The sequence below is a fragment of the Oryzias latipes genome, chromosome 5 (assembly GCF_053564925.1).
Source record: "Oryzias latipes strain Hd-rR chromosome 5, Olatipes_Hd-rR_3.1".
In the NCBI taxonomy this organism is placed as follows: domain Eukaryota; kingdom Metazoa; phylum Chordata; class Actinopteri; order Beloniformes; family Adrianichthyidae; genus Oryzias; species Oryzias latipes.
In genome coordinates this window covers 17739693-17767243 of record NC_136241.1, presented here as the reverse complement: position 1 = coordinate 17767243, position 27551 = coordinate 17739693, and the positions used below count along the sequence as shown (strand labels likewise).

General features: G+C 37.8%; 1 protein-coding gene across 1 annotated transcript in view; it reads left to right on the top strand.

Moving 5' to 3' along the window:
* The window catches only part of LOC101160644 (plexin-A2), a 74922-nt gene that overhangs the window by 36908 nt on the left and 10463 nt on the right, over window positions 1-27551 (top strand). The window contains exons 6-26 of the mRNA XM_023954980.2: window positions 626-749; window positions 2152-2305; window positions 3247-3343; window positions 7525-7639; window positions 9032-9232; window positions 9834-9930; window positions 11042-11241; window positions 12771-12922; window positions 14474-14591; window positions 14926-15062; window positions 15527-15694; window positions 16928-17021; window positions 19412-19651; window positions 19954-20097; window positions 20452-20686; window positions 21021-21163; window positions 22837-23105; window positions 24372-24438; window positions 24806-24952; window positions 26043-26202; window positions 26861-26964. Of these exons, the coding sequence (XP_023810748.1) occupies window positions 626-749; window positions 2152-2305; window positions 3247-3343; window positions 7525-7639; window positions 9032-9232; window positions 9834-9930; window positions 11042-11241; window positions 12771-12922; window positions 14474-14591; window positions 14926-15062; window positions 15527-15694; window positions 16928-17021; window positions 19412-19651; window positions 19954-20097; window positions 20452-20686; window positions 21021-21163; window positions 22837-23105; window positions 24372-24438; window positions 24806-24952; window positions 26043-26202; window positions 26861-26964 (3166 nt within the window). The remainder of the gene's footprint in view (window positions 1-625; window positions 750-2151; window positions 2306-3246; window positions 3344-7524; window positions 7640-9031; window positions 9233-9833; window positions 9931-11041; window positions 11242-12770; window positions 12923-14473; window positions 14592-14925; window positions 15063-15526; window positions 15695-16927; window positions 17022-19411; window positions 19652-19953; window positions 20098-20451; window positions 20687-21020; window positions 21164-22836; window positions 23106-24371; window positions 24439-24805; window positions 24953-26042; window positions 26203-26860; window positions 26965-27551) is intronic.

Sequence of the window (27551 nt, the reverse complement as noted above, 5' to 3'; positions counted from 1 at the left end):
CTTCTTGAAGCTCATCAAGAGAATGCCAAGAGTGTGCAAAGCAGTAATTAAACCAAAAGGTGGCTACTTTGAAGAACCTAGAATATGACATATTATCAGTTGTTTCACACTTTTTTGTTATGTATACAATTCCACATGTGTTAATTTATAGTTTTGATGCCTTCAGTGTGAATCTACAATTTTCATAGTCATGAAAATAAAAAAAATTCTTTGAATGAGAAGGTGTGTCCAAACTTTTGGTCTGTACTGTATTTAGGTATTAGAACATTCTGTTCATGAAGGAAGTACGAAAAAACTGACAGATTCCTGTAGCACCCACAGTAAAGTAGACTTTGTACTGATTTATAGAAGAGAAAGTTGAGTCAGGAGACAAACTCTCAGTCACTGTGTGTTATTACCTTCACTTACAGCTGTAAGCTGTGGTTTCTGAACCATTAAAGTTCAATCACAAGCGGCCAAAATGAGCTTTCTTTGCAAAATGACGCCTTCTTTTAGAGGTTAGGTGAAAAGTTTAACTATCCCTGATAAACTGGAGATTTTGCTTTGGAAATGGATGTTACAAGCACCAAATAATGAGCTTATCAATATATCTCACATTTAACAATTTTGATATCACTAATTCTAGGTGCTCCAGGAGGGATCGCTGTCCACGGATGGATGAAAGCTTCCGTTTTGCCACTGACATTGACCGCTGTGTGAAGGTCATTTCTCACCCAGACAGCATCGCTGTATCAGCACATAGTGTCCCTGTAAGTCTGCTCATCCTTCCAACAATCATGGTGCAGTCACTCCACTCAAAATGTCAGTGTGCTTCAGCAATCAGCATGATTAGCTTTGAACAGGCACTTGTAAAGTAAGAGTTTGGTTAAATCCAAACATAATCAAACATTTTTGGTCTCAAATTTACTTGTTAGGATAAACTAAACTAAACAAAAGAAATGTGAAAAATGCAGTCTTTACTTTCATTTCAGAAATTGAAAGTGTAGCTCAGCTTAATTAATCAGTAGCCATCTCTATGAAATCTGGGGTTTGGACTGTTTTCTAGGTTCATTAAGGTGAACGATGGGAATCGACTCACAGCTGACTGAGAACCGTTCTTTATTTCGTTTATTTTTTCCTCCCTTTTTACACGTTAACATAAATGCTCAAACAAGCTCCTCCTACTAATTTCAGATGCAAATATCACAGGAGTTGTGAATCCCGATTCAGGCGAGTACTTCCAGCAAAAAAGAAAAGAGGAGAGTGCATGCAGCGAGCAGGGCAGTGGTGGGTGTGGTAGTGGTGGTGGGGTCTCGCAGCACGTGCAGGCCACAGCCACGCGCAGGGAGCGCCCTCCTGTTTCGTTCTGGAGTAGTCATGAGTTTAAGTTGTTCTGTTTTTGCATGGAGCTTCAAAGAAGCCTGATTTGTTTCTCATTGTGTAGAAATAATGAGTTTCTTAATTACATTTTGTTACCGTATTTAAGTTTATTTTTTAATGAGGTGATCTTACAATAGTTAAATAAACTTTTTTAACCACTCCTGACATCCTGACATAACACTCACTACATTAAGTGTTTTGTCACTTAATTTATGTGTTTTATCAAACCTCCAAAATGCACACATGTCAAATAATTGAATAAAATTATGTTTAAATCTATTGTCAGAAATGTTTATTATTAGATTAAGTTTAAAGGCACATGTTCTTATCTTCTGCTGCACAGCAGTACCTATAGTTTATGTTCAGAAGCAAAGTTCTTAAATAAAAGAATTACATTATTAAAAGTGCAAGTAAATTTACTGATTTAGGAGGATAATTTTTGACATAGAATTTTATTTTGAAAGGAACTTAAATGTGCTGCTATCAGAGTAAAATAAATCATAATTGTTATATAGCCAATTTAAAAATATAACACTGTTACAGTTTAAATATTGTTATAATTTAAAAGTTAGATGTCATAACTAAATGACCTAATAGGCCCAAAAAATGTGTTTTCTTTTATAAACGGTGCAGTGAGATTTTGTGGCTCTAATTGATCCAGCTCTCAGCCCATCAATCCTCCCTGTGATTATTCCAGGATTAAATTAATAAACTCCAGACTGTCTTTTTGAAAATGAATAAACATAAAAAGAGCCAAATTCTTTATTAACATTGTCTCTAAATTTCTTATAGCTCCTGCTTGAGGTAAACAATGTCCCAGACCTTTCTGCTGGAATTACATGCTCGTTTGGACAGCAGACCCAAGCGGATGGGCACGTAAAAGGAAACAGAGTTATGTGTCTCTCTCCAGCTGGAAAGGAGGTCCCACGGATTCCAGAAGGACAAGGTGAATGCATCAGTGTTAAAGGAGAACTTAACCCAAATGATTCAGCTATAAAATGAGCTATTTTGAATGTGTTTGTGTGAGGTAAAAGGTAATGTAGAATTTCATCTGAATATATGTTTAAACTCAATCTTTTGATAATCTGACTGATTTTATTTACCGTATTTATTTTGGCAACAAAAGTAGTCAGCTCCACTAGGAAAGCAGACACCAAAAAACTTTAAAGTCCCACTACAATCATTTTTGTAAAAGTGCTACCAGTGGTCTTTTAATTATGATGATGCCATTTTAGCCTAAATTTAAAAAAAAAAAAAAAACTGTGTTGCTTTTTTAGGACACAGTTTCTGCAGAGCAGCAGTAGTTCAGTAGAACTTTGCCTCTGAGTTGTGAGCGGGGCTGTTAATGCAGAGTGAGCCCTTCTCCATTTCCTTTCATCCATCTATTTACACACTCTCCCGCTGGCTTACAGAAATTATTGAAAAGAAAATTATTGAAGTCATTTAGCCATACAGTTTTGAGCAAGATGCCAGCTCAGACGAGGAAAACAAAGATGTGCATAGATCTAGTTGGGTTCAAGCAGATGCGTCAGAATGGAGCAAAGAAGGTAGCTTGGGGCTTGTCATAGTAGCTTCACACAACTTCAAGATTTTTCCAATGACATTATTTCAACTGCTCCTGATTCACAATTGTTTAAAAAAGAAATACTCAGAAACACAATTTTAACCCTAATTTTCTTTATAAATGTCCTCCATCATGAGAAAAATGCCATAACAACATGTTAAAAACGCCCAAAACACAATTTTGATCAGAGTGGGTCTTTAAAAAAAAGTTCTCCACCATTAACCATTATTTTCCCCCAATCTTACAATTCCAATATAAATCTTTATTTTCTTTTCGTGGACCTTTGTTTTTCATGAGCTCTGCTGCTCTTCATTGTGTTTCAGACTGGGCTGGTGTAGAGCTGCGGCTGAATTCAAAGGAGACGGGTCAAATGGTGGCCAGCACGGAGGTGAAGTTCTACAACTGCAGCACCCATCAAATGTAAGTATGGCTGCCCATCCCCCTCTCTCGCCAAGCCTTTGATTTGTTCGATAAATGGAAGAGCACAACTTAATTTAGGGCACTGATGTACTGATGCTCACAACCCCACTTAAGATTGCTCTGTTAGATAACCTCTGAGTTCAATTTATCTGACAGTTTTCATTTAAATCAGCAAGAGGCATTTGCTTCGACTTTGCCTTTTAGAGTGGCTGTGTGTAGGCTTAGTGCTTTTTGGTTTGTGAAGCTTACACTTTTATTCTTACAAATGTCCATGAAAGCATACTGAGATAAATGTGTGCAGCACTGTATTACCTATCTTTGATTTTGTCTTGAAATGTATATTCTCCAACTGCAGGGGTTTGGTACCAATTGGAAGCTCCTACTTTGGGATGCGCTTCAAATATTGTTTCACCTTTTTCAGAGTTTTTTATTTCTACTGCTATGTAATTTTCTCTTTAAAGCAAAGCAAGTGTAACAAACTTTACAAAATTATGAGTGTAACAAAGAAAAATTATTTTAAATTTGAAGTCAAGTTCTTATACTGTGTATTTAAATAGGATTCATAGGCATTCTAAACGTTATCTCAAAGTTTAGAATTTTAAAATGATCAATACATTAATTTAAACTTGATTTGACGGGGTTTTTTCACTGCTTGAGACAACCTAGTTAAGCTGGAAGCTTTGAGAACAAATGCAGTATATCAGAAGGTCATCAAAGCAAATTCAGAATTGTCTTAAAACGTATCAGGGTCTCAGTCATGTGATGTAAATATGTTGGCCAACACTAGATTTTCAACAGTTCGAGTTTGATTGCAAATGCTTGCACGGGGTCAGTGGTTTATTTTAAAGATAAGAATGGTTTTGGTAAACTGTCATTAACATAGTAAGAAGCTACCATAAGCAGATGTATTTAGGAATATTTTTACATCTTCAAAAGGTATTAGGCTTCTCAAGGTGTAGCAGCAAAATACAATATCTAGCCTGGTTTAGTTTTTTCTGCTCAAACCATTAAACTAACCTGTCGGAACAAGACCAAGTGGGTCAGTTTCATAGTAAATTATCACACTCAGTATACTTGAGTGTCTGGACTTAATGAAAAGAGGAACAATGGTCATGTTGGTAAAATGATGCTGAAGTTGGAACTTCTGGTAAAGAGGTCTTGAGGGTGACCAAATAGGAGGTTATTGGGTGCAGTCAAAGAGGACATGAGTGGTTGATGTGAGGAGAAAACTGAGGATAGGATTATATAGAAATGGAAGATTTGCTGTAGAGTCCAAAAAAGTAGCAAATCTTGGTTGCTGGTTCAAAGCAGAATAAATGAATGTCTTTGATTATGGCATGGTTGTATGCTATGGCTTGTTTTTTGTCCTTGAATATATAGCAAAGAACATAGTTGGTGTCAGTGATGGCTGCCCTGTCATCTTGGTTCAATTTCTTTATTACTTTGTTTATAAAATTGGATAGTAAATCAAATATGTTACATTGAGCAGATTTTTTTTCAAATTAAACTGCAACAAGCAGTGCACAAAAAAACAAAACAAAACAGGGGATTCATAATCATTTTCGATCTTACATATTTATCTTAAATTTCGTCCTTGAAAGTGGCTTCCTGTGGGCCGCCATTCTCCAGGAACTGTTTCACAGATAAGCATTAGTCTCAACAGCACCGCCTTTTTGTCTGACGGCAGGTTGCCAGAAAATTGTATTTTAGAGACATAATATGCTCTATATTTTTGTCCTTTTTCTCCTGCCTCCAGGGCAGGTAAAATCCTGTAAATTAAAGAGCCCTTTATTTAAATGCCAACCAATATAAGCCCCCTAACTGAGTGAGGAAGCTGTTATGACTTGAAGGCATTTTTGCAAATGTCAGATGTATTAATCATAATTGTAAACTGTGACACAAGTCTTTCTTTCTCAACAACAATTAGGAACAGTGACAGTGGTGGATCTTATTATGATGAATGTCAATTAGCGACATTTGCCACCTTTGAAGCACATCTACAAGAGACAGCAACTTGCAATGTTTTTTCAGCAACTTTAGACATTTAACATTAAAATTAACATATAACATTTAAATTCCAGATTTTTAATTCACATACAATGTTTTCAATGTTAGTCCATACAATAAAAATATGATGCATGATTAAAAAAATAGGCACAATAATATTTTATGTATATATATATATATATATATATATATATATATATATATATATATATATATATATATATATATATATATATATATATATATATATATATATATATATATATATATATATATATATATATATATATATATATATATATGTGTGTGTGTGTGTGTATATATATATATACACACACACACACACACACACACACATATATATATATATATATATATATATATATATATATATATATATATATATATATATATATATATATATATATATATTTAGTATATATTTAATATATATTTATATATATATTTAGTAAAAGGGGACAAACTTTTTTTGAAAGTAACACTATGTTCTTCTAGTTTATTGAAATATTTAAAGCTTAGAGAAACTACTACTACTGCAAATGCTACTACTTCACACCTGTATTTTGAATATCTGAATCTTTGTATTTGGCCTTTGAACAGCTTAGACTGGTGCTTTTGATTTTAGTATCCAGTCTGTTTTACAAGGTCAGTTTATTTGAAAATACAAGGTTGGAACAGAGAAAAAGGGTAAATAAATTACCAATTAAAATGGAAATTTTACCCCAAAAAATGAATTAGCCTTTCTAAAACTACAAGATTAAATTTATTCAGAATTTATCAATAATCCATCAATTTTTGCTGACTTTGATCCGGGGGGAATTTTATATGTATAAATTCAATTTGGTTGCCAAACATTTTTGAACAGCATTTAATGGCACTGCAGACCAAAATCCTGAAGGAAAATAGCAAATTTATGAAAAAAACATGAAGTCAACAGGTGGACAAAACATGCGATTAATAATGCATTCATAAATAAATCTGGTGCATTAGCTCACTGTGCATCCACATGACATCTATTCATATTAGACTTTAAACCTAAATGCCACTATGTCACCACCATATTAGGCCATTTCACAAAAACAGCAGGAAGCTCATCACAACTGCTTCACACCAGTATGGCCTCTATTAGCTGCTGGGCGACCCTGTGTACTCCTGTGATTAATATTTCATGCCAAACATGCTCCAAATCCAGCACCTTTCTACTCACAACCCCCACCATCCCTTCAGCATTGCATCATCCTCTATAATTAATTATAAAGTGTTTTCAGCACCCTACCAGTCCAGTTTTATCAGTACCCAGCCCTCCAAAGTCTTTTTCCTCACACAGCAGCACACATTTTCATGTCCACACTTGCCTCAGGCAGCAAATTATTATCAAAATGTAATACTGCTGAACTACATTTATTGGCATTTGTTGCTTGCTATCACTCATTGGTTTTATTGAATTCCTTGAGCTTGCATTTTCTTAACTGAAGAATACCCAACAAATAAGGTGAAAGACAGTTTCTACTCCTTCACATCTTTTTAGAGAAAAGCAAGAGAACATTTACAATGTTAAACCCCTCAGTGTCTCTGTCGGTACATCTGCTGTGCAAAGCTCATCTCTGTTGTTTCAGCACTGCGTCCATGCTTCATATCCAAAATGTGATTAAAGGGAGTCCAGTGAAGCTGTTTGAAATATATTTAATCCAAAATTGACCGCTGGCTGTAGACAACTGAATCAGAACCAAGGACGTTGTACAGTTCTCTTTATGTACTCAGCTGTTGCCATGACCTTAGGTTTATCAAATTGTTTAGTGTTTAATGTAATGCAGACGCATATGAAATATATTAGGTCCTTAAATAAGGATCACATCATGTGCATGGTTTATAGTTAAAACATTGCACGTAGGATTTAAGTCTTAATTTAGCCTAAAACGTAACTGCTATAATTTTGCTTTATTCCCAATTATTCTCAGCAAAAAAGATGTTGCAGTTTTTTTGCCTGCAGAAATATATCCCCAATTAAATGGTCTTTTAGAGTAAAATGTGTCTAAGTGTTATTGCAACATGCACACTGTTTAAAACCTAACATTTTAAAAATGCACATATGTGTATTAAAATATTGACATTCTGCATGCAGTATTTAGTAAGGTGTTTCTTTTCTCCTGCAGGTGTCTGTCCTGTGTGAACAGCACTTTTCGCTGCCACTGGTGTAAATATCGCAACTTGTGCACCCACGACCCCAGCAGCTGTTCTTTCCAGGAGGGTAGAGTCAATGGTTCAGAGGTACAGCTGCATAAAAACTATACCTAACTGAAGCAAAGATTTTTAACACAATGAAATGTCACACCATTGCCAATTAGGTAGAATACAGCAAAACCTAGACCCGAACAAGTAGGCAAGACTAACACTGAAGAAGCACAACATTTTGGACACTGACAGTTCTGTTGGACCCAGAGGGTAAATAATGTCAGTAGTATCATTTAATAATCCTCCCATGCTTTATTATATTATTTTTCCAGAAAAGTACAAATAAATGAAAATTAAAAAATAAAATAAGCAAAACCTTTAATGTTTTAATGTTTAATAAAAGTAACAACTGCACCTCACTAATAAATCCAACAGATAACACAAGCTGGTAAATAGCATGAGTTGCCTTGCCAATAGATTATTTGCCCTGTATTTTCATCAAAAATCAAAAACATGAGTTGAAGTAATCAGAGTAAAATTAAAATAATAAAACCTTTTTCTGTGCCTTTTGTATTCTAGATAGCAATACAGTAAAGCAATTCAAATTTTGGTTTGATAGTTTATTTAAACCAACATAAATCCCATGGGGCTAAAGGGTGGTAGCTACAACACAAAAAAAAAACAATGATCTCAAGGATAAATGTGTAAAGAAATGTTCTTAATTCTATTTTTAGATACTTTTTCTGGTGGAAAAAACATTTCCACAAACTAATAACATCAAATTTCCCCATTGTTAGAAGGCCACATTTTTGTGGCACCAGTCTATTGAATAATCGTGGATGTAATTCAGTTGTGTCCAAAATGGAGCACAACAGAGATACTGCTAGAAAGCATTGACTGAACTGTTATTAGGATTGCATATTCTCTGTTTTTCCCAAATAAGTTATGATTTTATATTAGCTATATATAGTAACATGCCAGTAACCCAATTCACATTGATAGAACACACTTAGTAATTTAGCTGAAGTTATATTACATATATGCTTTTCTAGAGAGTGAAGTGCAATGCATGGAAATGGCATTTGGATGGTTTATTAACTCCATTTGCCCTTTTAATCCCTGTGCAACTTTAATCTTGCATATTTATGTAACATAGTAGGGGACATGGATGGCACAGACAACATCAAATGTATTGTATGGGTTATGTAAATTTAAAATATAAAGTATATGCATTATTTTAGGGTTTAACCCCTTGACACCTATTGATGCATCAAACCACTTCTGCTACAAATGTAGCTTATTTAAGCATCTACATGAAAGCAAAGACATTAGATAATTTTCATAACTGGATTTAAATCCAAGTGTCGATGCGTCATTGATATTCATTTAAAAAGAAAAGAAAAAAAACAGTGAAATTCCCATGACAGCAACACGTAATTTTGAGGGGGGTGTAAGACATTATATGTTACTTATTTATTTACTTTTCAGGACTGCCCTCAGCTACTTAACTCTGGGGAAATTCTCATTCCTGCCGGCGAGGTCCGACCCATCACCCTGAGGGCCCGAAACCTCCCACAGCCACAGTCAGGCCAGAGGGGCTACGAGTGCGTGGTTAACGTACAGGGTGCCAGCCATCGTGTCACTGCTCTGCGCTTTAACAGCACCAGTGTGCAGTGCCAGAACAGCTCGGTAGGACCTCAAACACTTAGTGGGAGCTCCATAGCTGTTAAGAGAGGCAGACAGTCTGGATGCTGTGTAGGAAATGTGCGGAGGGTGCATCAGCATTTGTGAATACTGCCTAAGGTGTGCAACCTTCTCGGGAGAAAGAAAAGGGAAAGCGCTCAGAAAAAGTGCAACAGTGAGAAAGGAAAACAAAATGAAAGGTGTTGCATGACCGCAGTAAAACAACATGGCTTCACCACAACTAAACAAATTCAGTAAAATATACTATAAGATCAGAAATCTGAGTTGCACGTCACATTTCAGCACAAATGCCCCCATTTGGCAAAATATGAAATCAGAATTTTTTTAAGGCGGGGAGGAAGGGGCGACCAAGCCAGGCTTTGTGTCTCTACATGTCAAAGAGGACAGGAGCAGACAGCCAAAGCAGAAAATGACAGATGGTTAAAAGCCTTGTCTCTCTGCTCCCCTTTCATCCTCTCATTTCCCCCACTCTGTCTCTTTCTGTGCCTTTCATACATGCTCTCCCCTCTGTCTGTATTTAACCCTCTCTCCCCCTCCCTGCTTCCACTTTCTGGACATTTTCTCAATCTCTGGTTCTGCTTTTCAGTACATGTACGAGAGTGTGAAGATCAGTGATTTGGCAGTGGACCTCTCCATCATATGGAACGGCAACTTCATCATCGACAATCCTGAGAAGATTAAAGGTGCCTTTGCTATCCATCACTGCTGAGCCAGAAGCCTGAAAAGTACTCAATCCACAGGAGAAAGATACTTTATAGAGAGCACTTCAAGGCTCCCAAAGGACCTTGGGAGAAAGTTCTCAATAGGAAGGAGTGTTATCAAAAAGCACCCAATCACTTCGGTGCTCTTTGAGCACGAGGTTCATCTTCATAGTTGTCCAGCTTTACTCTGTCACTTTTTTGCTTCCTTTCATTCAATATTCCAGAAGCAGAATAAGTATTTTTTTATGATGGGATTTGCATAATAACATTAACATCTTCAGGGATCTAAACAATGACTGTCATAAATTGTAAGGATTTAGTCAACTATTTCATGTGCTACCTTGGACATGGGATTGTAGATAATTGATGCACATTAGGGCGTTTTTATAACATGAGTTTGCATTGTAACAGTCAGGTTTGTTCCATCTTCCTCTTGGTGGATGGGTTTTTATTAAAAACTTTTATTGGTTTTAAATAATCCAAACTCCATCTATCCATCTTCAGAAAAAAACTGAATCCCTTTTGGGATCACAAGGTTGCCTTAGCCAACACAGTTACTGATACACCGTGTTGGTCTGCTGCAGGGCCACACACTAACCCAAACATGCACACCTAGGGGTAAATCAGAGATACCAATTAACCTATGAAGCATGTTGGGCTGTGTGAGGAAGTGGCCAGAGAAAACCCACTCAAGCACAGGGACAACATCCAAACTCTACATGCAGGTCCCTGCCAGGGTTTGAACTAGGACCTTCTCACAGTGGCAAAAGTGCTAACCACTGTGTCCCATTACAGCTCTTTAACCAGCCATAACACAAATGCATGTTTTTTTTTTCTTCTCAAAAACCATCAGTCAGTTGATTTGTGGTGCACAGTTTATCTGAATATAAAAGTGTCAAGAATAGGTAGTTTTCATGTTTTATATCACTGTCTGACTCATAGTTTCCATCCATCCATTTTCTGGTTGTAGGGGCAGCAGTCTAGCTTGTTACCATTTAAACTTTTTTCATGCCTGACTTGGACTCTCAAACTGACATTTCTTGTCTCAGTTTTTTTTCTTAAGGCCAAACCTTCTTCCTGCTTTCCTCTGCAGTGCACCTCTACAAGTGCAGTGCCCAGCGGGACAGCTGTGGAATGTGTCTGCGGGCGGAAAAGAAGTTCCAGTGCGGCTGGTGCAGCGGCGAGGGTCGATGCACCATGAAGCAGCACTGCCCTCCAATTTCCCCCTATGCCAGCCGCTGGCTCGACCTCTCCTCCAGGAATGTCAAATGTACCAACCCACGCATTACAGAGGTCTGTTATTCATCCGGATCATTTCTCAAACATTCAGCTGTACATTTTAGTCATTGGACTTTTTAAAACTTTTTTCAAAAGTTTTATTCATCATGTCAGTGGGTTTTAAATAGAGGATTTAACTGGCTTTTTTGGTGCAAAATATCGAAGCAGTACAAGCTTTGTCTTTCATATCTCTGTTCCGATATACAAACGCCTTGGTATTTTATAATTCCAGCAAGGCAAAAATTGCAAATATTAATTTCTCCTCCAAGATCAAATTTGAAATGGTTGGCACTATCGTGTTTTAAAAAGGACACTACCTATACATCACAACCAAATCCAAGTCCCTGGTTAGTTAAAGTTCGACTGGTGTCAGGAACTGGTGGTGGAGGACCCACAATGCAGGAGACCAGGCTTGGTGACAGGAAATAAAACATTTAATAAACAAACTGAAACATGACAAAACTATGGTTAGAAATAAAAAGGGGACAATCAGAGCAGATGACCTGACAAGGATGAACAGAAACCAAGACACTTAAAGTAGGTTGAGGGCAATTAACTGAACTGAAGACAGCTGTGGATCATGAACCTGAAACTGGTGTGACTGACAAAAAGAAAACCAAAAACATGACCAAGAACAAAACCACAGAATCCTTACAACTGGTTTAACTTTCAATGCGCGTGTCTTCTAGGTAGAGCCCGTTAAGGTTTGTAGATGTTTTTCAGGTCTTCCCTCACGTTAGCCACTTTTCCTCTGTCTGTACTCTTTTGGTACTGTTCCAAAAAGCATGCCAGCTTAACTTGTCAGCTATAAACAGCAGACCAAGCTGTAAATATCAATAACATTTGTGTGTGGCCAGCATCCAGTTTTCCGGCCAAGTTTCTGTTTACCTGAAGCTGACTTACATTTTGTTCCATGCCTGCTGAGTGCTTTAAGTTCTTGACGGCTAAAAGAATTCAGTCTGTTTAGAAAGGGGTGATGGATCCTTTATGTCCCCAAACTCTTGTTCATTCTCTAGAATAAGGCACAGTGGGTCAGGCACATAGATGCAAGGCTCTTCCACTTCAAAGAACTGGGAGCCTTTGATGTCCCTGTCACATTATTAGTGTTTCTGAAGGAAGTGCAGTAGAATGAATCAACCATCCAATGCTGCTCGGGAGGGAAAGGCAGCTTGCTCTGGCATTGTTTCTGATCTGCTCTGTAGGTCCGAATGTATACAGCTTGGGTGACTAACCTTCCACTGGAGAGGACTGTGAATAGATTCTCAAGGCTGTTTGTTCACTGGATTATTTCATTACATTTTATTTTGAATTATAGCCAATGTCAAGGCTAAATACTTATATCTAAATTATTTTTGTGATTATTTTCTTTATCCTACAATATAAAAAGGTAAATTGAATGATGTGAAATCAATAGATTGAATTGAAAGCAAAATTATAATGATAAAATTAGGATTTAAAACAAAAAATACATTTTAAAAAAGAACCAGATCTTTTACGCACAAGATTTATCTTGCTGTTATTCTTTTATTTTATTTTTTTTAAAGGTCAGCCCAGTGGCAGGCCCAGTGGAAGGAGGCACACTTGTGACGATCAAGGGCCTGAACCTTGGCCTTTCTTTCTCTGAGCTGGAGGGTAATGTTGAAGTGGCAGGAGTGCAGTGCACCCCCAAGGAGGAGGGATACATCACTGCTGAACAGTAAGACATCCCTCTCTCTGCTCCTATTCTACGACTTACATAAGTCTTCTGTCCATAATGTCAGCACCCAAAATCACCCAAACAACTTACAAAAAAGGCAATCTTCTCCCACGGTGACTTTCTCTTTCTCAAAGACGCTATAAGACGGTGGCCTGGCCTGTGTGTAAGCCAGGGTTTTAGGATTGTGACAGGCTTTACAACGCTCAACTGTAGTCAGAGTGGAAGGAAGAAAGAGGCAGCCTCTGCCGTTGCTGTTTTGAGGCTGTCGGCACAGCTGTAATTGAAATGCGCTGCATGTCGCTGACTGGAGGGACAATCTGTTAGCCATGTGTTTCTCTCACAGCCATGTAATGTGATTTAGCTCAGGCTGCAGGGACTTATTTATAACCTTGTGAAAAAATAAAAATAAAAACAAAACAAAAGTAACATGCCAGCAGAAAAATTGGAAGCTCACATACTCTATGAATATAAAGTTGTGCAGGAAGGATTCATTGCGTTGTCTTATTGCTCTGAGAAGTGAGTTTCCGGAGCAGAGCAGTGACTTCAGAAGGGGCCATTCATTTGGCTCCCACAGTGCTTTAAACATGGCATTACAGCTGTTGCAACCATTAATTTCAGCATGGGGTCAGTTGCTATAATGACTTATTCATGGTGTACTTCATCTTATTGACCTGACAGGCAATACTGATTGATTAAAGAAACCTCTATGTTGTCATAGTAACTGGAGGTAATGGTGGGTGGCAGTTGAGCTAGAGATGGTTTGGGGTATAGTTTATCATTTGAGTTATATTGCCTTTATAGGGTTTCCATTAGGAAGAAAAATGGCCTTTTGTATTGACCCACAACTTCTATGAACGTCTGCTTCACTCACAGTGACCAGAGGAGGTCATCTTCTAGCACGGAAGCTCGACAAATGTGATTCTGATTAGATGTTTTTTTTGTTTGCATTTACCTGCATAGTTCTTACAGTAAAATGCATGACATCTGTGCTCTGTACTTCATCTGGACTTCAGTGCCTTCTGAAGAAAAAAAAATGTTTTTGCGTTATGCCCAGAATAAGGTAAACCTCAAAAGAGAAGCAAATAATGATTTCACTGCATAAAACGAGCAAAAACTTTGCCAAACATTAAATGGTTGGTGTCCAGGTGCTGCTTTTCAAGTGAAGATTAATCCATCAGCAGCACTGCGCAAATCTCTGAAGAATTTATTTTCCGTTAGCTGGTTTGGAACACTCAGTCACCACTTGCTATTACAGTTGTAGATGAGAAAACTTCAGCAATCATTTTGAAAAGCAAATATTGCTTTTCTTCATTTTTCAGGAGATAAGAAGAATTATTGCTTTGTTGTCACTGTTTTCCAAGATGTTGCTCTAAGCAACTTTATCCCTCACAATTTACTTTATTTTCTCTAATGGCAAAATGGTCTTTGCTATTCACATATACTGATTTATTTAGCGTATTTTAAGCTCTGCTAGTGGCCTCTATGATGTCCTATACGTTTAGCGTAAGTCTTGTTTTACACACGGTTGAATTTGTGCTTCGGTTTTGACAGGATTGTTTGTGAAATGACCGTAGCCCCTGATGGAAGTGTACCAGGTCCAGTCAAGCTGTGCATTGATGAATGCAAACCAGAACTACAGGCGCTGTCCACCCAGCTTTACTCTTTTGTGGTAATTTGTGGTACATTGAAGTTGACTTTAAAATGAACATAAAAAAAGTCAAAGAGAACATTTAACAAACTTACAGGTGAAGCCCGCACTTTTATCTGTTTACTTGTATTAATAGAGTTTGTAAGTAATTTTGATTTAAATTGTCTTCTTTTTGTGTACTTTATACCAAGTTAAAATGACTATTTATTTTACTATATTTAAGTCGCTCCTTGGTAAGCCTTCTTTCCGTGTAAATTGGGGTTTAATTATGTAAAATTTGAGCTAAATAAATAGTGTGTATGTTGCACTGTGATTTGTGTTGAAATATGTTTTAGTAAACCCCAGTCCTTTATAGAGTCCAACCATGGTGGCACTGATCCCAGGCAGAGGACCTGAATCAGGGGGAACCAAGGTCACCATTGTTGGAGAAAGTCTGGATGCGGGGAGCAACATTAACATACTCTTCGGGAATCAGACATGTGAGCTGTTTAAGTAAGTCTGATTACTGTTGTTAGTCCCATTATTGAGCATTTAAACATTTATAATGCTGATATAAGGCAATTTTTAATTTACAATCAAACACTGGATAAAGAAATCATGAAATATGTTTGTGTCTTCATCTTAAATAAAGAGTTCAAAGATTGTTTTTAGGTTATTAAGTCAAAAGCATTACATTTTGTTCCTTGTATATTTATAGACACCTATTAAAATATGAAACTTCTCTATGATAAAAGTTCACAAAGTGAGGAAAGGAAGCCATTAGCCAGAGAACTCTTTAATTAAAGTTTTCATCCATAATGTGTCTGTGAAAAAGAGGAGATTGGCCAGACTTTAATGACCTCTCCCCTCATGCATGGCATAGAACTGCATGAAGTCGGGGATTTGCTGCAGCAGAAGTGAGTGGGCCGTCGCAATCTGAGACATGAATAAAATCCCTTTCTTGGTGCTCCCGCTAGGAGGACCAATTTGGAAATCGTATGCTTCTCTGGTCCATCAGTGACAGGAGCGGGGCCAGTGCAGGTCAGTTTGACTGTTGACCGAGCCAGAGTTCCTGGAAGTTTGTCCTTCGAGTACATAGAGGACCCGACAGTCCAGCGCATTGAGCCTCTCTGGAGCATCACCAGGTAATACAGATCAAACCAAAAGACTGCTGTTCTTTTTTAGTGATCAGGACCTCACTGTGTACAACACTCAATAACATAGAAAGCATTTTCAAACTGGAGCTTGTATGCTGCAGAGTTAGCATTCCCCGTCCTTAACGGATTACATATGCAGTGGATGTGATTTTGATCATAAACTGCTCTTCCTTTTGCTCTGTTGTGTTACCACATGTTTCGACTGTACTGACTCCATCTGAGAACAATGGATTCAAAATAATTCAGCATTTAGTTAAACAGGTCTTACTGTTTCTTACATTCACCTAATTGTAAAGTAATAGTAAAGTTACTTAACAATTGTAAAGAAAATTATCTTCTGCAGTTTGTTAAGATTGCAGTACATAATTAAGATTTTGTAGCACTCTGTTAAAGCCTTTGTTAAACGATTTTCTTCTCAGCTGAAACAGATTAAAATAATACAAATGACAGTATATAAAATTAATTTTGGACACAGTTGTGTCCCAATCCAAGAGGGGAACATTACCTGCACTCCATTAAAGAAAAGATGGCACTTAAATTTGGGTTTAAATGGGATTACCCAGCTCTGCGTCCCTGAAGATTAGACTTCAAAGAAGTGGCCTGGCCTTCAGCTTGGTGACCAGAGCTTTGTAGTGTTGCAATAAATAAAGTGCCTTCACATGAATGTGTCTTCCAATATGAGGCCCTACAAGCTTAGGCAGCGTTTGAAGGGTAAGAAAATAAGAACTGGTACTCTGTCAGTTTGACAACACTGATGTGTTTTTAATAATATTATATTTTATTTTTCTCCTTTTCCGTTTTTCAGTGCCAGACTTTTTTTTTTGTTTAAGTTTGCACCACAGCAAAGCAAAGATTTCAAGGTCTTGTTTATTACGATCACATCTAGTACAGATATATAAACAACCGGCACCTGTGTTCATGATAAGCCGATCTCACAGCTGCGGATGAATATGAAGTAGCAACCAGCTGGTTCTTCATTTGATCAGCCTCTTCTACCCAATAACAAATAGTAAGCTTTAAGCTAAATCCCAGCAAACAACACATCAGGGCAGATCTCCGGAAGATGTTGATGAAAAAAATCAATTTTTCTGTGATCTTTGCTGTAATGAAACCATGGTGGAAAGATGTTTGGCAATCGCTATCAAGAAAGTTTGGACATTTCCAGTTGTTAGGTGGTGAAATACATATATTAATTATGTTTTTTTTTTTCTGTCTAATTAGTGGACACACCATACTGACAGTGACTGGAACCAACCTGGATGTAGTTCAAGAGCCTCGGGTCAGAGTCAAATATGCTGGCCAGGAATCGGTCAATGTGAGTGAGACAGATCTTAGTCTATTGTAGATCTCTGTCAAGTTGAGAAGCTGATAAAACTAATATGTTAAACTTTAAATTAATTGTTAGGTTTTCCAACCTGTTTTTTTTAATATTTCCTGAGAAATCAAACATTTGTGGACATAAAAGTGTTTTTTACATAACATGGGAGTAAAGCTACTTTACCGCCCTCTGCAACTCATATTTAAGTGGCCACTTCCAATGGAAAGTCTATGTTTCAGACTTTCACATTAAAAACTCTCACATTCATGTGGACTGCACAAGTTTCTATGATAGTTTTCAAGCTCTACGTGCAAAACTTGTAGCCATTGAACGAATGCTGAAAGTTAAACCAGGTTTAACTTTGACCAATCAGGGACTTGGATTTGATAAGGACGTATGGATGGCGTTGCCTTTAATTTACAGAAGTTCCAACTGTTTGAAAATTGATGATTGAGGAGAAATTAATAACTGTGGATTATGCACGGCTAGAATTCTGACACAAAGTCTTTCACATATAGGAATAGAGCTGTGAAGGAACAAAGCCTGGAGCAAGATTTGCGAGATTTGCACCACTTTGACATGACGGACATCCGTTAGTAAACGATAGAAGAAAAAAGAGAACAAGCGCTTCCCTGCTTGTCCAGTATGTTCACCATGGGCTAATTGTGCATTCAATAACCCGTGTTTAGTGCGTTTTTGAACATTAAACACATGCCTGGTGTGTATGTAGCTTAACAGTTATTTAAGAAATGAATTTTAGCAGTAGGATTTTTTTTTTTTTTTTTTATTCTTGCAAGAACTGGTCAAGCAAGGCACCTTAGCAGTTGATGATTGTGCTGAAGTGTTGGTTTGATGCCAGAAAAAGTACAGTGCCCAACACATTCATTTCTTGACCAGTCAGGGATTTGTTTGCTGACAGAAATTATATCTTAAACTTCAAAAAGTCAGTACTAACCTGATGACTGACGAAGTGCCAGAAATAACATGATTGAACGCTCACTTTGGTAGGTGCATGTGTGCTGTTTTTTGAAGAACTGACATGTTTTTTGCTGACACTGATGTCATGATGTATTGAGGTGTGGGGATTGCATACAACAGCCATACTGTATGGCTGTATCTGTGACAAAAGGAAGCAGTGGGAACCATCAGTTATAAAGGGCAGAGCGAGCACACCAAAGGTTTACTCATATAAGTCTAATCTTTTAAAACCCAAAGAGCTTTTTTTATTTAAAACCTGTATTATTTATGTGGAAAACTGGCGAAAAAGGTAATTACTGGGTAAATATGTAACATAGTTTTCTTTATCACAGACTAAGAAGAAGAGGACATCTTTAAAATACCTTGCATTACTGAATTATAAAAGTGTTTTTATAATGGAGTAAAATGTATTAGCTCGCATTAACAAATCCTTTAATACAAGAACCAACTAATTTAATTGTCAATTTAAAATTTTAAATGGAATGTCACTGAACCTGCAATTGGTCTTTGTATTATATGATTACAGTTGTATAGGTTGTTTTTTAGACACAAGATTACTCACACTCCTGTTCACCCATGTAAGGTTTTTCTTAGTTATAATTTACGAAAAGAAATGTTAATTAGCACTGAAGATTAAAAAAACAGGTGAAATTGAATGAAAAATATGTGCAATCTCTGCCACCTTCTCTGTCAATTTATTTTCCTCTCCAAATTCACTTACAGCACAGATATGCCAAAGGTTCGGTGCTAAACAGTAGGGAAAACACCAAACATACAAAATGTGTACAGATGGATTTAATCATTTTGTTACAAAATCAATTTGTCCAAAACTGTCGGGAGGTGAGGAAACGTAAAGGTAAAGCGTGATTTTGAGAGACTTCTAGATACATGTCATAGGAAAAAATAAAGAAAGAAATAAAGTTACTGTTGCGACTGAAAAAAATAATAACAATGACAAAATCAACTCAACCTTTTGATGCAATTTAAATACCAAAACAGTCTTTCATTGTGGGGAAGTAAACTGCAGGAGGAAACTTGTAAGGAGCATTTTACATTGATTTCATTTTATTTTTCAGTACATGAGCTCACAACTACCTACTGTGGCAGAAAATCTAAAACAGCAAAGTCTTTCCTTTGTCAACACCATTTATTTGCTTCAAAAACGTGCATTGTTTATCGACATACATTGAAAAGGTGTAGTTTCAACTACCGCTAACAAATGCAGTATTTTCTAAAAATATGGTTGAGCATTTTAAATGTTTTATTGTGCATTGATTTGTCAATAGAAGGAGATACTCAAATGTTATTTGACTACGTTTATTTGTTGATCAGTTAGTAATATCCAAAGCATTTTTCATTATCTGTTGCTTGATGCTTGAATCGGTGCTCCTGTTTTCTTTCCTCTCCAGGTGTGCAAAGTCTTAAACACAACCACCATCAGCTGTTTTGCTCCATCCTTAAAGGCTGACTACACCAATGATCAGGAGTCGATAAAACACGTAGATGAGTTTGGCTTCGTCTTCAACAACGTCCAAGCTTTGCTTACTTTTAACAACACAGGCTTCATCTACTACCCAAACCCTTACCTGGAGCCCCTCAGCCTAACAGGTGTCCTGGAGCAAAAACCTGGAGCTCCAATTATTCTTAAAGTAAGCAAAAGTTAATCCAACCAGGCAACTGGAGAGAGAGAGACTTTAACCAGATGAAGCAAAGAATACATTTTAAAATATTTTTTTAAAACGCTGAATAAAAATATTGTAATTATTTTCTTCAAAGCTGTTTGTTAAGGTTGTGATCACCCAGAACCCATCTGCCACACACTAACACATGATATTAATTGTGTCTGTTGTTACTCATAGTAACTACATTTTATGCAGTCAAATAATAAATAAAATAATTTAAAATGTGTTGATGATGTTTTATTTTTAAAAAAGCTCCTTCTGTGTTTTAGGGCAGAAACCTGGTGCCGTCTGCATCTGGTGGGGCCAGGCTCAACTACTCAGTGCTGATTGGAGATGCTCCCTGTTCTCTTACGGTGTCTGACACTCAGTTACTCTGTGAGCCACCAAATCTCACAGGACAGCATAAAATCCTGGTCAGTATTAACATGCAGCTAAGCTGTCCTTTTTTCTCCGTTCTGTCTGCGTGAATGTGGGTCGAGCTCTGTAGGTCAGCGTTTTGTTTTTACGTCACTGTGTTTATGGGTCACTGCCAGGCTCTCCGTTACTCGCTGGCTTTCTGTCATTGTCTGTCACTCATGGTCTGTTAGGTTCCCCATTAAAGCTCATTGTCCTCTATAATTATTGACAGGCGCTCTGTTGTAAATAATCTGAAAAACAACAGGGGAAAAGAAGCTTTGTGCCTACTATCGTTTGAAACATATTTAATTTGGCTTTTTTATCCTGAACATGTCCAATTTTGATTAGTTGTAAAAAATGTCTTTATTCAGGTACAAGTAGGAGGTCTCCACATCTCTCCAGGAGAGGTCCACATCCGGTCGGACAGCCTCCTCACCCTCCCCGCTATCTCTAGCATCACAGCTGGAGGAGGCCTCCTCCTCATCGTAGTCATCATTGTTCTACTAGCATACAGGAGGAAGTCACATGAGAACGACCTCACTTTGAAGCGTCTGCAGATGCAAATGGACAATTTGGAGTCCAGAGTGGCTCTTGAGTGTAAAGAGGGTGAGCATATTTACCCCTCATCTTCACGTCTGATGTTTTGAAAATTGCAAAAATGTGTCATTTGTTTTAAGAGAAGGTTCAGTGTCTTTGTTTATAAATTGTAATGGAAAGTACATCGTTTATTTGGGTAATTTAAAAGCTTGTCAAGCTTTCACTTGGCTCTCTGCATTTGTCACACTGATTCTTTAAAGTGGAGCTCTTTAATTTACACTCCACGTCTTTAGCACTCAATTAAATTGACTTCTATTTTACTACTCTTGGATTATCTCTGGCCTTCCTCTGCTAAAAATACTGCTGTTTAGCAGCATATTTAACACAGTTCTGTCATCTGCAGCCTTTGCAGAACTTCAAACAGATATCAATGAATTAACCAGCGATCTGGACAGAGCTGGCATCCCTTTCTTGGACTATCGCACTTTCGCCATGAGGGTTCTCTTTCCTGGCATCGATGATCACCCCGTGCTCAGAGAATTGGAGGTGAGAAGCCTTTGAAGCAGGGCCAGAGCACTCTACTGCAGCTTTAATGTTTTGACCACAGGTCTGCTAAATGGCTCAGAATAACAAACAGAGAAGGATTTTTTCAGGAGCTTTTAAAATGCTGTCTGACAGTGAGGTGTGAGCAGATTAAAATGCATTCATAGGAAACAGTTTTCAAGGGTTATGGGGGTCAAAGAGCTCAGTCATGGTCAACATACTTTCATGTTTGTTTTTTTTCTTGGTCTATTTGCACCAATGTTAAATGGAATGTTAAATTTATAATAAAGCTTCCAGTTAGATCATGGTATAACACTCAAATTAGCATTTGGGCCACCATAAAAATAAAGACATTTACCAAAATAAAGTTGTGATTATACGAAATAAAAACAAAAAAAAAACGTAAAATTCTGAGAAAAACGTCAAAATATGATGAGAATAAACTTATAGAATTTTGAGGAAAAATGCATTATTTTATGATAGTAAAGTTATAGTTTCTTAAGGTATGAGTTGATTAAAGTCAGACATTTATTAGGCAAAAGTTTGTTTTGAAAAATATAAACAACAATGAGAAATTGGTTACTTCAGCACTGGTTTTACAAACAAGGAAATGCTAAGTCTTTTAGCGAGCCAGTATTGACTTTTTGGAAGAATAAGAGACATTGAAAAAAATTTGCTAATAATTCTTGACACACTAGGATTGGATTTTTGGCGGGCAACCGTTTACGCTGTGGCAGTGTAGTTGCAGAGGTCCGAATGCATTATGGCACATAGATTCCTCTGATAAACTTAAACCTTATGGCATCACCATAAATGGCTGCATTGATGGATTTAGCCGGCACGTAATGTGGAGCCTTAATCAGACAACTTCATTTTCAAAAAGGCATGGCTTTTTCCTTGTACAATTGTGACTTATTTCATAATTGTATGAATTTTTATGGTGGCAATTATACTCCGCTGTAAATAAGCTATCTAGAAAACAGTTTGGAATTTGTAGCCGTCTACTTTTATGTTTAGGTAATCAATATCAATGCTAGAAATGCTCTTGACCAAGAAAAACAGAACAATTCAATTTTATGAGCTGCAGTTCTTGCATTCTAATACAAAAAGAAAGGGGAGTCATTGTAAAATGAATTATTTAAAAGGTTTTTTTTAATCCTATGTTTCGGAATCTATTTACTGTGATGAAATTATGCTGGAATCTATCAACAGCTCCTAGATCCTGGACTACGCTTCTGTTGAAAACGTTATTCCCTGTCAGTGCGTTGATGGCCAACTGTTTTCATGTCACTTTTAGGGATTCAATTTTGAAGTACTTGACGGCCCCATTGAAAAATGAAAGTGATTGCAAGCCAGACGCCACTTCATTATTTGTGGGCAGACTTGCATTTATATTTAGAATGTTTTAAATTGAAGTAGGTGTAATCAGCAATTACTTTGGTTTAAATGGACATGTTTTTACATTATTAAATCTTATTTTTTGCATAATGGCAGGTCATAAGTTAAACAGGAAACTAATTATCAACTGTGTTTTGTTTGAATTAAACATAATCTGTACTTTGTGTGAGAATTGTTTTGTACATTTCCTTCGTTTCCCATCTATTGTGACTCATCTTGAAGTCAGTATTGTTTAATGAGCATGTTCATATGTGTGTGTGCAAAACCAATACATGTAGGTGCCAGGAAGCGGCCAGGCGAATGTGGAGAAAGCCTTGAAGCAGTTTGCTCAGCTGGTGAATAACAAGGTTTTCCTGCTGACATTCATCCGTACACTGGAGCTGCAGCGCTCCTTCTCCATGCGTGACCGTGGTTATGTGGCTTCCCTCATCATGACCGCCCTGCAAAGCCGGCTGGAGTACGCCACGGACATCCTCAAGCATCTGCTCTCAGACCTTATAGAACGCAACCTGGAGAGCAAGAATCACCCCAAACTCCTCCTCCGCAGGTATAAGTTCCTCTTCATGAATGTCACTTCACTAATGTACTGTTTTAATGGCTAAGGGAGGTGAGTTCAGTAAATCCCAGTAGCTAAAGGTTAGGTTTAGTAGGTTAGTCATGTGCATATTTCAAAGCAAAGCCTTGTTTTTTTTTTTTAAACTGCTCTGGTTGTGTTTTTAAACAAGAATTTTTCTGCTTCAAGTGCCACCAGTTCTGATCAGTGCTGCTTATCTTTGGGCATAGATAATTCATGTGTGCATTGTTCTTTCCAGCCCAGTTACCACACCTCCAATGGATGAGCAACTAGGCCAGTGATGGAAAAACCCAAGTTTTGCGCAGCCGTGTGAAGCCTTTGGTTAGAGTCTGAGACTGGTAGAATGAACAGACAGGTGAAAGACAGGACTGTTGGAAGAGGTAGAGAGTGGGATGGACTGGCAGAGGGAGAGAACCTAATGGGGAAGAGAGTGTGCAGCAGTGACTGAGCTGTTGTCAGTCTGACTTATCTTCTGTGTGCCCCTCATGAAACATTCAGCTGTAGCTTACATTTCTTCCCCGTCACCCTCTCCTGTCCTCTTTTTTTCCTACCTCTTTCCCGTTTTTTCCCTCCATCTCTAGTTATCAACCGACTGCTCAATGGCCGTATTGAGCAGGTTTGTTTTTTGTTTGAACGCAGGAGGTCTCAGTCAGAATGGTACCCTCAACTCTAAAGAATGAGTTCTCATGGAAATAACACTTTGCACTGTAGTCATTTTTTGGGTATCTCATCAATAACAACCAATACGGTGAAGATGTTAGTGCAGGTATGCTCCAGCAGATTTGAAAAGAAGAGAGTTTAGCTTTGCAGCTGCAAGCTTTTCAGTCAGATTTAAATTTCGAAGAGCTTCTAATCTGATTTAGTGCTGCACTTTTAAATAATGCACTTTCCAAAATCCTTCCAGTCTCATGTGAAAGCAGCTAGGCAAAGACACTGCAAGAATGAAGCCGAGTCAAAGACGTTTAAAGCAAATGTGTTTTGTTTTCAAAATTATGCCACAATCCAAATATATTTCACACCAGCACCACTGAGCTTTACAGCGCACTGAAGTTTTTGTCCTCAGAGATGAAAAGGCTGGGGAGGAACGCAGCATCTTGTCAACTCTCCATGTCCTATCTTCTGGTTGCAACACTGTCAGGCTTTTACGGTCTAAAATTAAAAGGAACAGCCAAAGCACCTGCTGGGCTCTCTGTGGGACGTCTCTTCACAACAACTGAGGGTTTTTTTGTTTTCTTGCAGAACGGAGTCGGTGGCAGAGAAGATGCTGACAAATTGGTTTGCCTTCCTGCTTCACAAATTTCTCAAGGTAAAGGGAAACCTTTATCTTACCTTATTGCTACAGGTGACAGAGAGAAGCATCGCACCACTGCCTCTTACAATGGCATGCATTGATTTTTTTAATAGACTAATATGCATCCCTTCAAAGTAGCAAAGAATTTACCGGCCTAATATTGACAGGCTTTATACTCGCTGCAGAGAGATAATGTTGCCAGTGAGGCTGTAAACTTATCTTCACTTTTTGGGACACCATAGCTTCATAACATTTGATGTGTCATGCTCTAGTTGCAGAGTAAAACAATAACAAATCTCTTTCCTTTCACTTGACTTATTTCCTGTCTTCAATTTTTTTCTCTTCTTTCCACCTAATCCCTTGTTTCCTTTCTAAAACAAAGGAGTGTGCTGGCGAGCCTCTCTTCATGCTGTTCTGTGCCATCAAACAGCAAATGGAAAAGGGGCCCATAGATGCAGTCACGGGAGAGGCGCGATATTCCCTCAGTGAAGACAAACTCATCCGCCAGCAGATTGAATACAAGACGCTTGTGAGTCACAAAGGCATTCGTGATGAAAAAAAGTCCCACATTTTGTCTCTTTTAATTTTTTAAATATTGGTTAGGAGCCCTCACAGAATCACAGAACTGTTCCACATATCCAGACTGGGAATGCAGTGATAAGAATGTTCTGTTTAGATAAAAGATATGTGGACAAATAATCTCACTTTGCCAAATTTCATCAGATCCCAATTCATTATCAAACCGAATACTAAGGAGAAAGTCTAGCTTTGACCCTTATTTTTAAAATCTGTCATTACGTTTTCACTTCTTGTTTAAAAACAAAGTATTTCTTACCATAAAGGAATACTTAGGGCATTTTTTGAAGTGTGTGAAGAAGGTGTATACTCAGAAAAAGAAATGCTCTCGATTTGAAGAATACAGGAGGCTGGAAGCCAAGTTAGCCACCAAAAGAGAAGATTTTGCCTGCTAAACCAATTCAGTTTCATTTATGATGTTGCAACAGAGAAAGGTACCAATCCCTGATATCCACAACAACTTTCCCAAGGGCTTCCAAAAAGAGGCTTTGAGAAATCATCTCTCTCCTTTTCCATTAGAAATATAAAACTGTGTTGATTTCTGCAACTAAAAACATTCATTGAAGCCTCACATTTGTCATGTGATCAAGTCTGACTAAGTAACAAAAATGAAAAGGTAGACAATTACATATTTTTGTGGTAATTAAAATAACGATATTGCATCTGCAGAATTCCATTTGGCTTATGCAATTGATAGTTACACGATGATGATGTATTTTACATTTCTATTAAAATGGAGCTGGCTGGGTTCCTCTGGCAGCCCTTTCAGCTTTAGCTGCAGAGCAAAGCCAGCCAGCGACAGGATGACACCTCTCTGATCGCCATGCTGGAGGGTGTGAGAGGCTGTGTCTCATTACTTGTTTAATGCTCCTACTGGAGCTGCACAGCTTCATCCTGAAGGTGTGAAATTACATTTCAAGCCAAGATGCTCTGCACCAGGACAGTTTGGTGGGGAGCAGGTAATGAACGGAGTGCCCAAACAACACCTCACTCTGCCTTTTTATCTGGCTTTCCCTACCTTGTGTTCTGTCCTGGTTCCCCAGACGCTGAGCTGTGTGAACCCCGACAATGAGAACAGCCCAGAAATCCCTGTCAAGGTGCTCAACTGTGACACCATTACCCAGGTGAAGGAGAAGATCCTGGATGCCGTGTACAAGAACATGCCGTACTCCCTGCGACCTCGAGCTGCAGACATGGATCTAGGTGTGTCCCTGAAAGACTTTTTGATTTTATATTCTCCGAAACAAATATGTCCTGACACATTAGCTGTTGGAATAGGGGCAGGTGAGAAGAAATTACCTGAGGATCAAGGATCTCTATATAAACAAAGGCTCCACATTCATTTCAGTCTCCCATCAGAGCCAAACTCCAGCAGTGACATTAAACCTTTCTGACAGCACACCTACACTCAGCCTTGCACCCACCTCTTGACATCCAGTACTGAATGATGTGGAACAAATCCAGGTGACATGCACTTTCAAAGGGAGTAAATAAGACACCTTGTTTGTAGGATTCGTCGCTGCTTTGGGCTTGTAGTTTTGCACCTTCGGGGGGTGCTGCAGGATGAGGTTTCATAGAGAATGTTTCCTCCTAGCACCTGAAATGAAAACAATTTAATTTTTTTTTTTGTCTTTTTTTCCTATAACAATAGAATTGTCAAAACAGGCTGCAGTCTGTGACATTTGCACTCTTGTGCTCAACAGGCTCCAAATTATTTCTAGAATCTACATTATGCAGAGGGTTAATGCAATTTGTCTGGGTTTTCAGACAAAATGATTGAACTTTTTTAAAAAAATCTATCAGGTATGTGGAGTTCACATCTACACAAAGTGTCTTTATTCAACATTGTATTATTCTACAGAGTGGCGCCAAGGGAGAACAGCTCGAGTGGTTCTTCAGGACGAAGATATCACAACGAAGATAGAAGGCGACTGGAAGAGGCTCAACACACTTATGCACTACCAGGTATAGAGATGAAATTAATAGGAAAGATTCAGTTAATTTTTTCATGACATGCAAAACTTATGCTATGAAAATCTAATAAGGTCAGCAATGAAAAAGGATTAAAATGACACGAAAACCTTGTGAAAATTCATTTGGTCCACCTACATAAAGGAAATTTTCAAAATGTACTGCATCCTTAGAAACTGAAACTTCAAACCTTTTTTGCTACGTCTTAGGCCAACCTTCAGTTGCCTTAAGCAAACAGTGTTTTGATATGAAAGCTGAGAAAAAGGATAAATAGACCTTGTGCAGACACACTCAGCTGAACTTGATCCTTTGCAACACTTTATTCAGCCCTTCAGTCTGAAAACACGTCAAGGCTTTGGATGAGTCACTGTGCTTTTGACCATTGATTGTTTCTTCTGACCATCAGTTCCGGGTCTCTTCTAAACATAAAAAAAAAAAACGATAAATCAACTTTTTCCTATCCAGAAACTTGGTTTTAAGGGAAGATGTTGCCCTCCTGTATTGCAAAAGAAACCCATTAACAATCTACTTTTGACATTTGGATCCGTGAAGTTTTAGTTTTTTTAGGAGTGAAGTTTTAA